Genomic DNA, 11,413 nt, shown 5'->3' on the forward strand with positions numbered 1-11,413 from the left:
CAGTTAGGCCACTAAGTGTGGGGACTGGGTGATGCGTGGACAATGGTGAGATGCTCAGGGGCAGAGTGGGGGTCGAGGCCGCGAGACGGGGCCCCACCTAGTTTGACAAGAGCGAACAGTGTGAACAAGTGTGAAGCGTGAGCTCAGTGAAAACAGACCACTGAGGCACCGGGGCGCTTGGGCGATGGGTTTATTCCACATTCTTCGCTTCCATGCTAACCAGAGGGAGAGCTCAGCACGGCCTGGGGTCCTCCAGGCGTCAGGAAGAGAGTCGGCCTCCCTCCGCCTCTCTCCAGAGACCCCGTCAGAGCCCTCTCCCACATCTGCAGCCTGGGCCCTGCCCGTTACAGCTTGGGCTGCCCGCCGTGCTGTGCGGCTTCTCCAGGGGCTGGGTCAGCCTGGCACGTCACCCACTTCCAGAGGCCAGCAAAGATGCACTGGCCACACATCACCCCCGCCACATACACCAGGAAGAAGATGTGGTCGGCAAACTCAGCCTGGCTCCTCCTTGACCCCTTTACTCCTCTGAGGGCTTCTGTGGGGAGAGATACAGGAAAAAGAGGTGTACTTCAAGACTCACCCGGCACACACGCTCTCCCAGAGCAGAGGGGTACACCCGAGGGGATACCAGTTTGCATTTCTCCCTTCATCAGTTTCACAACTAATGAATATTGGGATCTGGCCCATTCTAGGCCACCTTGAGTTGAAGAAATGCCCTACAAGAGAGGCTCTGCAGGACAGAGGGCTATCCCAGGAAGTCTGAAGTCACCTGGGCCTTTAGGGAGGCTAACCCTGCTCTGCTCCCTGCTCCAGACCCGTTGCTTCCAAGGACAGCCGTGGTGGAGTCGAGGGGAGCGGAGCCAGCAGAGTGAGTGCAGGGCGCCCCTAACAGCCTAGCGACCCACTGCCCCAGGTGTGCCACCTGCCAGCTCTGCCCCAAGCCTGGTTCCTCAACCCCCCCACCCCCAGGAAGGGGGCCCAGGCTCTGCCCACCTTCAGGACTATGCCCTGGGTTCCCGCAGTCTTGCTGCTCTCCCCTCGGGGCTGAGCTGGGGCTGCTCTCAGCCCTGAGGTTTTCCCTGGCCAGCAGCCCAGCCAACAGCACGGTCTCGGTGGTGCTGACACAGAGCAGCAGCAGCAGGGCGGTGAAGTAGTAAACTGGGGTGGGGGGGGCAGAAGGGGAGAGGTCAGGGGACAGGGCCCCCCCCCCTCAGGGACGGCAGCATGGGCAGAATGAGGCAGGCCCAGCGGTGGTCCTGCCCCGGACCCGGTGGGGGCGTGGGGCTTACTGAGCAGCGGGTTGCAAGAGGAGGAGCTGGGCAGGGACTGCACCAGGGAGGAGTGGAAGACCAGGTAGCTCAGCAGCAGGGTCACCTTGTAGGCAGTGCGCTCAGTCCCAAGGGGCAGCAGCCCCCCGCACAAGTCAGCCAGCAGCAGCGCCTGCCCGGGAACCAGTAGCGCTATGATGGCCTTCAGCGCTGTGTTCTGCACGCTCAACTGGAAGGAAGAAAGTCGGGGCTTTCCAGGTGGGTGTGCAGGGGTGGGCAGCACAAGGGTGATGTCGAGGCCGCTGGCTGTGCCTCCTCAATGTCCCCGTCAGCCACGTCCCAACTCACCGTCACCTCAAAGCAGGGCACCAGCTGCTGGGATGGGGTCTGAGCTTTCATGTCCTGAACTACATATTCCCTCTTGACACTCACGATCTCATTCACCACTCTGGCTCGGAACTCCAGCTCCATCACTAAAGGGGTGGAGGTGAGAACAGCGGCGCTGGGAATGGAATACCCTGCCCCCACATCTCTCGGGAGAGTAGGGGCAGGGACAAGCTGGAGCCCGGGGATGAGGGAGACTTCTGACGGCTGCTGGGGGCAGACTTGGAAACTGGTCTGTACAAGAGTTTTCCAAAACTGATTTTGCAATACCCCAAGTTTTCTCCAGTTAGAGGAAGGCCCTCATCAGATTCAGAGATGAATTTTCATGGTAAAAATAAATGCACCTTGCACCGCTTCATGGAGGGGGAAGTGGTCACAGCCTCATTCGCCAGCATATCATCTCACACCTGAAACACTAGGATTCCCGGGGCAGCAGCTGTGGTATTTTCCAGAGGAGAGAGAGGTATAAGAAGTGGGGGTTCTCTGCCAAGTCGGACAGCACCTGCTGGGTTTGTGGTGTAGTCACTGGGCGGCTATGCCTTCGGGTTGTTTCCAGGAATGAGGCTGCAGCAACCTGAGCCTCTGGGCTTGACACAAGTGTGCGGTTTGGCCCTGGCTGTTGAGGCAATCGCTCTGGGTAGCTGAGGGGGAGGAGGGAAGACTGGAGTGGGGTACAACCTAGAGCAGGGGAGAACTAGGAGAGGGGGCTGCTGTTTGAGTGGGAGGTGCAGGGTGAAAGCATCTGCAGCTCCCCTAAGCTGCAGGTAGACTGATGTGGACATGCTGTGTGTCCCTGTGTCAGACGTTTGCTGGAGACCAGAGGCTTCCCCTCCCCTCTCCCCTCACATCCCCACCCCAGCTCCTGTCCTGTCAGCACCAGTGTTGCTGAGAGTGAAGAAGCTGAGCTTGCATTCGTTCTGGTCTCTGGGGAAGTGGAAGAGCTCAAAGTCACAGTTGGTTTCCGTGGTGAGGGCCAGGTAGAGCTCGACGCGGCCATCCTGGTCCACCCGGGCCCGCGGGTTCTGGTCCTGCCAGTTCACCCAGAGCCTGCAGAGGGAAAGGCACCACAGCCAGAGGCCTTGCTTCTCTGCAGAAGGGTGAGGAGGGGGAGACCCTAGCACACGCCCAGCTGCCATCCGCTGCCCTCGGGGTTCCAGAAGATAGAGGAACTTGAGTCACTGGAGTCGTACCGATGGTCTGGCAGGGCCACCAGGAGGGGGATATTCACTAAGAGAGGGCCTTCTGGCTCTAGATGGAGAAGAGAGGGGGGTATGCCTGGCTGCTTCCTGGGACAAGAACCCCCGCCTCACTTACGCCTCCCGGATAACGAGTCCCGGCGTCCAGAGTGAGTCCCAGGGCAATGTGACTGTGCCCAGCTGGTGCCCAGTAGAATTCCAGGCCAGGCGAGTGTCCAGCCAAGACTAGGGACACAAGGATGCTACTAAGGCTTCCGCTCTATGTATGTGCCCCTGGGCTTGGCAGGTTGACGAAGACCAGTACTTCTGAGCTAAACTCAGAGGGTTCTTCCTTCCCGTCCCCACCCCACACACCCTGGTGGGTGCTCACCAGCCGAAGCAGCAGCTTGGAGGACAATGTGTACCGCAGGATGTCCTGGGGGAAGGGAACAGTGTGTCACGTTGGGGGTGCGCAGTATGTGACAAGAGAAGGCAGGAGACCCCAACACTCAATGGAGCCAAGTCCTGTCCCATCCCCATCTCAGCACTTGGGTCCCTGAGTCCTCGGGGCCAGCCTGAGAACACTTACCACATTAAACACGTTTGACACGAACACTTGCACATCCACAAGCAGGGGCGCACTTCCGTTGTTCGGAATCTGGATGATTTCCTGAAACTCCTGGGGTGAGCTGAGGTTGAAGGATGGCCAGACTGAGAAACGGAGGTTGAGGTTACTCCATGACCTGGGGCCCAGTGCACCAAAGCCATGCTCCTGGGCGAAGGACTGAGTGGTTGCGAGCCTGAGGAAGGTAAGATGAAGTAGCAGCCAAAGGGCCATCATCAGGGGCTGCACGGAGGGGCTGGACAGGGCAGTGGTGCCTAAGCTACAACCTCTGTGTCAGTCACTTCTCTGGGGGACCTAGCAGTTGGTTCGAGGCAGCCGTTCTGTGCAATGACCCTGGAGCCTTGGAGTTGGCACACCCCCACCCTGGTTCTGCAAACACCTGAAGACAAAGCCCAGGACCCAGCCCCGCCCACCTTGCACCTGCCTAGGCTTCCCTGTCCCGCTCCATTTCCACCACCTGGAACCAGTTACCACGTTCAAAGCCCACCAAGCAGACCAGGCAAGCATGGGACCCCTCCCCCTTGCCACACACTCTGTGACATGATCCTTCCAACCTGGGCAGGTGCAGCCTGTGTTTCCATAGCAGGTGCCCTCCTGGCTAAGTACCCAAGTCCTCACCAAAGTGCCCTCTGCTCAACGATGTGAGGTGGGCACATCCTGCCGCTCCTTAAACACCAATCTGATTTTATGGAAAAACAAACAAACAAAAAAAAACCTTGGCTCAAGAACTCTAGGAGTAGGGCAAATCTGGGAATAGGAAGAGTCTAACTCCTGACCAAAGCCCTGGGACATTTCTATTCTGGACTGGATTCTCAGCCTCCCTAGTTCAGCAGTGCCTTAGAACGGCTGCTCTGCACCTTGGAGTAGGACTGGTGGGTGTTAGGGTGGCTTTCCTGGCCCAAGGATAAATGGAACCAGTGGAGACCAGGTCCCAGAGAGCTGCAGCAAGGAAAGGAGACTCCAAGGCTGAAAGTGGATAGGCACTGATCTGGCTGCCCAAATCGAAGAGGCCCCAGGGAGCTGAGAACAGGCGAGGACCCGTCACACCGGTGCACAAACGCTACTGGGAACACACATAGTGTCTAAATCTCATCCACCTAACTTGATCGAGCGCGCTAAAACACTGTCTGCCTTTGTCGCACGCACTAGCGGCTGCTGGTTCGCAGATCTATATACACCTGTCGCCTCCGCATGGCCATGTGCAAAGAGCCTTAGGCCGTCCTGCGCTCCCCAGCCTCAGGGATGTCTACGTGGATTTTAACTCTGCTGCCTTCAGTGCCACCGCCCTTTTCCCTCGTAACTCGGCAAAGCACCCAGCACTCATTCATCCAGAGCTCCCCTGTGAAGTCCCGGAGGCTTCCTACCACGGAGCCTCATGACCATGAGAGATGCGGAGACACAGCGCGTCACTGCACATGAAATGGTTTGCGTGTTTTATTAACAGATGACACTTCCTCCACGATCCCCCGACCTCTGACTCCAATTTTTTAACACCCAAGCATACCCCCTACTCAGGTCACATTAACTGTCAGGATGCCTTTGCGGGCATTTTGGTCCCGCAGGACAGGCTGGGGACCAGGTTCGAGGGCTGGCCGCTGAGAGGCGCCGGTGCAGGGAAAGAGGGCCCGGCCACCTCGCTCACGTGCGTTAGGTCGGTGGACTCGCGCTCCAACACGCTGCTGCCGTGGGCGCCCTGGACCGCGACGCACACGCGGCCAGAGGCTCTGCGCGGGGCGCGGCGCAGCAAGCCCGCACAGATCTTGCGGAAGCCCTTGCGGAAGTGCTTGGAGACCAGAGCGTAAACGATGGGGTTGACGCAGGAGTTGGCGTAGGAGACTAGGTGCGAGAGGATACGCAGCGCGTAGGTGGCGCGCGTAAGAGGGAAGCGGCCGAACCACACGCAAAGGATAAGCGTGTGGTGAGGCATCCAACAAAGGCAGAAGAGTGCGGCCACGATGATGATCATACGCGTCACCTTGCGCTTGGCCCGCCGGGCGCCCGAGCTGGCGGCCACCGGGTCGACGGCGCGCCAGAGGTAGCGCAGGGTGCGCGCGTAGGTCAGGCCGAGCACCAGCACGGGGAGCACGTAGCTGAAGACAAAAGTGCAGAGGTCCATGGCGCGGCGGCGAGGCGCGCTCCACGCCGGGTGGCACACGGTCAGGTTGGCCAGCCTCGACTGGCGGTAGTAACTCAGGTAGGGCCCGGAGAAGAGCAGCGATAGCCCCCAGATGAACGAGATGGCCGCCAGCGCGTTGCGAGGCGTGCGCAGCTCGCGAGAGTGCAGCGGGTATCGGATGGCCAGATACCTGCGGGTCAGGCCAGAAAGAGAGACGTCAGGTGAGCCGGCGGATTCTCTAGGCAGGGCTGGGTCCCTCCACCTCGAGCCCTACACCCGCTCTCGAGAAAGAGGAAGGTCCCTAGCGCAGGTTAACACCGCACAGCGCGCAGGGCGACACAGCGCATCCAGGACACCCTAAGCCGCGCCTAAATGGGGGGTGGGGGGCGTATAATATAGGACTTTCAGTGGCCCTTCCCGAGACTACTACCACAGCCATGCTCCACCTGGTAGGGCACCCCGAAGATTAAACTGGCTTCGGGACTCCAGAGGATGGAGCTATGATTACCCATCAACGATGGTGCCCGGAGAGGTAGGACCCAGGTGCTTGGAAGCTCTAGTAGCAGACAGCCTGGAGATACGTCAGGCAAGGTACCGTGAGGGAATTCCTTAGAGAAGCCAACGCTGGGTGCCACCAGCGCTCTTGGAACCAACACACTTCGTATTCAGTGGAATGGGAAGTATACGGGGAATGTAGCCTCACCTGCTGCCTGTCCAGGGAAGGTCGGGAGGACGTGGGGGCGGGGGGTGGGGGAGCCAGGTGGATACTGGAGTCAGACTCAGATTTTTTCCCCCGGGAATCATCCAGGTGTCCTTTCAAGATTCAGCTTTGGTGGTGGGGGGGGGACCCTTGGGCGGGCACTCCTCTCCTGCCCTTGACCCCACAGCGGGCCTGCTGTGGGGTATGTGCTTGCTGGGACTTTGGTGTGGGCCCTCGCGAAGGACCCAGATTCCGCAGGAAGAACCGGAGAGTCGACTGTGCCCAGCAAACTGTGGCTTCGAGATGAAGGAGGTGGGGGCGCCTGAGTATGACTCTGGGAGACAGACTTCATGCACAGGATTACTGGATGGGCGACTCTGAGCACATCACTTAGAAACTCCCTCTTGTCTATAAATTGGGCGCAGTAATCCCTCCCATCCCAGCCTCACAGGGGCGCTGAGCTTCAAGGGAGATCCAACACGCGAGCACGCTTTGTACCCGGAAACGCTGTGCTTTGTTAGACGCGGGTGGCGCCATAGAGCTAAGGTCTCCAGCCTGCAGCCTCGAGGACGCATCTAAGAGTACACCAAGGTCCCCCATTCCTATTCCTCTTTCTCCTCCATCCTCTCCTGCTTGTCTTTCACTCCCTCCTGGACCCCATGATTTCTTAATGTCCTTTTCTACTCTGCGCATCTCTCCCTGACCAGCCCCCTTCTCCAGCCCCAGCCTGCGATCCCGACACCCTGGGCCGCCAGGGCCCTCGCTCACCTGTCCAGGGAGACAGCGGCCAGCGTGAAACTGCTGGCGTGCATGGTGAGGAAGATGAAGAAGTGGACGGCTTTGCAGAGCAGCGAGCCGAACACCCAGCCGTCCAGGGTGTAGATGGTGGCCTGGAAGGGCACGCAGCACACGATGAAACACAGGTCGGCCACGCCCAGGTTGAGGATGAACAGGTTGGTGGTGCTGACCGCCTGGCCGCCGCGCAGTAGCACGGCCAGCACCAGTGCGTTGCCCACGGTGCCCACGAAGAAGATGAGCGCAAATAGCACAGGCACGATGACTGCCTCCGGCTGCCAGCTCCCCGCGCCGGCCGCCTCGCTCGCGTCCTCAGTATCCAGGCCACCCGAGCCATTCATGATGCCGCCGCACCCGAGGCTGCCAGGGCTTCTGCAGCCGTCTGTGTCCTGGGGAGCGCGCAGCTCCGGCGGCTCCAGCCGCCGCAGAGCCCAGCTCAACTCCGGGGAGCTGCAGGCGGAGTGAGTCTCGCTGCGGCTGGGGCAGAAGAAGGGGGTGCGCTGGGGCCAGGGGGAGGAGCGAGCAGCCGCAGGGTGGGATGATCCCCCGCCGCTCTGGGGGAAGGGCTGTCCAGCGGCTCCCGCGCGTCCCGGCCACGGCACAGGCAACCCATCCCGGGGACGGAGGGCCTCACTTGTGCCTGCCCGCCGGCCCTCCCGCGTCGTCGGCACGCTCCAGCCTCCAGGTCTGGGCTGTGCCGGGCTGAGCGGTGAACTGACCTGCCGAGCAGACACTGGAGTAATGGAGGGACCGACCACCGGGACCTGCATGTGCGCAGCGCTGCCAGGAGCGCCCGTCGGCTACCCCGCGCGCCTAGGCTGGCGCGCCGGACCTCCCGGGGCAGGCTAGTGGCGGGGGAGGGAGGGGTTGTCTTCGAAAGAGTTGCAGGCGGCCCCTACAGTGTAGGGGTGAGGAGCGATGAGGAGCGGAGGCGGATGAGGGTCTGCAGTTTTCCACAGCTATCGAGTAGGACGGCCCTGGCGGCCCTGCCGTGTGCTCCACTCTTCTTCCCACTGCCAATTCCCAGGAGCACCGCACCTCACAGGAACCCAGGCAGCAGCGGTGCGGAGGGTGGAAGGAGGTTTCTGAGAGAATTTCATTCCCTTCTCTTCCCCATTGAGTGTTTTCCCCTTTAGTTCAATCCAATAAAAATGTATTGAGCATCTGCTGTGCATCAGGCTTTGTACTTGGCGCGGTGCCTCAGTTTCCACAATATTACTATATGGGCCAATAACACCTTCTCCGGGGGCTCTGGTGACGATGGAATGAGATGTATGTGAGACCTGAAGCCAGCAGGTAGAATGAATCAAATTCTTCTCTTTCTCTTTAACCTATTCAGATATCCAAAAAGAGAAAACTTGAGGAAATACAAAACACCAGAGTTCCATGCATCAGTACTAGTTTCCTAGATGGCCAGGAGAGTGTTTAGGTCACAATAAAACTTAGATATTTGTTTCTGATTTTGTCATACTAGGCACTAAATATTTGTGACCCAGAATCATGTTTCTACAGATTTTAAAAACTGGGTCTGAAAATCACCGCCTTCTGTAGCTTGACTTCCTGCTTCACCTGTTCCTGTCCTGTTCTTTGAGTCCCAGACAAAAACATTTTTTTTCTATACTCTCTCCCCCATCTCACCTTCAGGAACCCAGCTAATCACCCCTCTTGGTAGGGAAGGCTTATTCACACCTCTGCCCTGCTCGCTTATTCATTGAATAGGAAGATAATAACCATTCATGTTTCTGTGATGCTTGCCCATCATTTATTCAGTATGCATTTATAAAGCACCTACTCCTTTTCCAGGCACTGTTCTGGGTCTTTGGGCTATATCGATGAGCTCTACAAAGATCAAGGCCCTCCACGAGCTTCCTTTCTAGCAGGGGAGACAGACAAGAAACATAACTCAAGTAAGTTATGAATCAATTACAAGTTGATAAGTACTTGCAGGAGAAGTAGATTAGGGTGAGGGAACAGGGACTCCCAAGGGGGTGGTGATGGTGTAATTTAAAATAGGGTGGTCAGGCAGACCTCATTAGGAAGGTGACATGTGAGCAAAGACTTGAAGGAGATGAGGGAGCTAGCTTAGCAGACACCTAAGGGAAGTGCATTCCAGATAAAAGAGCCAGTGCAAAGACCCTAAAGCAGGAGTGTGACAGTGTCCCTAAATAAGAAGGCTGGTATGGCTTGAGTTGAATGAACCAGAAGGAGACTGGTAGGAGGGGAGGTGGGAGGCACAGCATGCAGGACTTTTTTTCCATTGTAAGGAGGACTTTTAGTCTGAGAAGAGGAGCCATTGCAGAGTTTCGACTATAGGACTAACATGAACAGATTTTTTTTTAAAGCGTTACTGAGATATAATTCATATGCCGTACAATTTACCCATAGATAGTGTTTGTTTGATTTTTCGCATATTCACAGAGTTATGCAACCATCACCACAAACAGTTTTAGAACATTTTTGTCCCTGCCAAAAGACACCTCCCACCCCTAGCCCTAGGAAACCACTCTTTCTGTCTCTAGATTTGCCTATTCTGGCCATTTGATATAAATGGAGTGATACAATATGTGGCTTTTTGTGTGTGGCTTCTTTTACTTAGCATGTTTTCAAGATTCATTTACATCATAGCATGTATCGACAGTTTGTTCCTTTTTATGGCCAAGTAATATTCCATTGTGTGATATCACATTCTACTTATCTATTCATTTGTTGATGGACATTTGAGAGAGTTACTTTTTAAAATTATTTTTAATCATGGTAAAATATACAATGCACAATTTGTCATCTTAAACATTTTAAGAGTACAGTTCAGTAGTGTTAAGTATGTTCACATTGCTGTACAACCAATCTCCACAACTTTTTATTTTTAGAGGAGGTACTGGGGATTGAACCCAGGACCTTGTGCATGCTAAGCATGAGCTCTACCACTTGAGCTATATTCCTCCCTGTCCAGAACTTTTTGATTTTTGCAAAACTGAAACTCTATAACCATTGAACAATAACTCCCCATTTCCCCTGCCTCCAGCCCCTGGCAACCACCATTCTACTTTCTATACATTTGACTACACTAGATACCCCATATAAGTGGAATCATACCATATCTGTCAATTTGTGGCAGGCTTACTTAACTTAGGACAATATTTTCAAGATTCATCATGTTGTAGAATGTGTCTGAATGTCCTTCCTTTTTAAGGCTGAATAATATTCCATTGCATGGATAGACCACGTTTTGTTTATCCGTGAGGGCCACTAGGTTGCTTCCACCTGTTGGCTATTGTGAACAGTGCTGCTGTGAGCATCAGTGCACAAATGTCTTTTCAAGACCAGCTTTCAATTCTTTGGTATATATATCCAGAAGTGGAATTGGTGGATCATATGGTAATTCTTTTAATTTTCCAAAGAACTGTCATACTGTCTTCCATTGTGGGCATACCATTTTCTATTTCCACCAAGCTTATAATTTCTCCACATCTTCACCAATACATGTTATTTTCTGTTATTGTTATTTTTAATAGCAGCCATCCTAATGAGTGTAAGGTGATAACTCATTGTGGTTTTGATTTGCATTTCCCTGATGATTAATGTAGATTTACTTTCAAACGCACCATTTCATTTAGTCTTCATAACCGTCTTAATTGGTTATCACCAGTCACAGATGAGGGTAAAGCTTTAGAGGGAGATTAAGTTATTTGTCCACAATCTCCCAGCTAATAATGGCGGAGCCAGAATTGGAGCTGCAGAGCTGACTCTAGAGCTCGCACTGTCATACTGCAGAGTAAAGATTTATAGTATCCCTCGCTTTAAAACTTCTCTCTCCTCGGATTGCTCGCCCCAGAGAAGAGCACAGATCCCCATCGGTCTGAGAAAGTCCCTGTATTATGGTCGGCTCCAGAGGAAAGCGCAGACACAGGCTGTTCCCTCACAGACGGGGTGATTCGATCCGTAGGGTGAGAACCCCATCTCCTGAGTCCCCAGGGAGGTAGACATTCCGAAATCCAAAGGTCTTATCCAACCGCCCTAGCCCTTTGTGCACGGGACATGAGCCGGATCCCCGGTGCAGGGATGCGGGGTCTGGGAGCGCATCTCTGGGTCCTCCGCCTTTGGTGGACGGGAAATGGTATTTCCCTAAAAGACCTCAGCAGCTACGGTCTCCTAGCATGTCGGGGCCCTCGGACTATCCCGCCACCCTTCGAGCCGCCGGAATCTAAGCCCACGCGCAAGCACGCTCCAACAAGTGGCCGCAGTCTGCGGGCAGGGCCGTCGGCAGCGGAGTCCGCCGCTATCCCGTCAGCCCGTCCGAGCAGGTCCCGCTCTCTCCCGCTCGGGTCGTCCCGCCTCCTCTATCCCGTCCTG

General features: G+C 55.7%; 2 protein-coding genes across 2 annotated transcripts; both read right to left on the bottom strand.

The window, feature by feature from the left end:
- Nucleotides 1-344: 344 nt before the first annotated feature.
- On the bottom strand, nt 345-3,665 carry ZACN (zinc activated ion channel). Its single transcript, XM_010983855.3, has 8 exons — nt 3,417-3,665; nt 3,219-3,263; nt 2,967-3,073; nt 2,530-2,699; nt 1,617-1,741; nt 1,290-1,497; nt 994-1,158; nt 345-535 (listed from the first exon to the last, which is right to left on the bottom strand). Exons 1-8 carry the CDS (start codon nt 3,663-3,665, stop codon nt 345-347), a joined length of 1,260 nt encoding a protein of 419 aa, XP_010982157.3.
- A 1,098-nt stretch (nt 3,666-4,763) lies between these two features.
- GALR2 (galanin receptor 2) lies at nt 4,764-7,404 on the bottom strand. Its single transcript, XM_031469146.2, is given in 3 exon segments — nt 4,764-5,076; nt 5,079-5,758; nt 7,037-7,404. Coding segments are annotated over 3 exon segments (1,161 nt in total). The 3' UTR covers nt 4,764-4,963.
- Nucleotides 7,405-11,413: the final 4,009 nt, after the last annotated feature.

Source organism: Camelus dromedarius, chromosome 16 (genome assembly GCF_036321535.1).
Source record: "Camelus dromedarius isolate mCamDro1 chromosome 16, mCamDro1.pat, whole genome shotgun sequence".
Lineage (NCBI taxonomy): Eukaryota > Metazoa > Chordata > Mammalia > Artiodactyla > Camelidae > Camelus > Camelus dromedarius.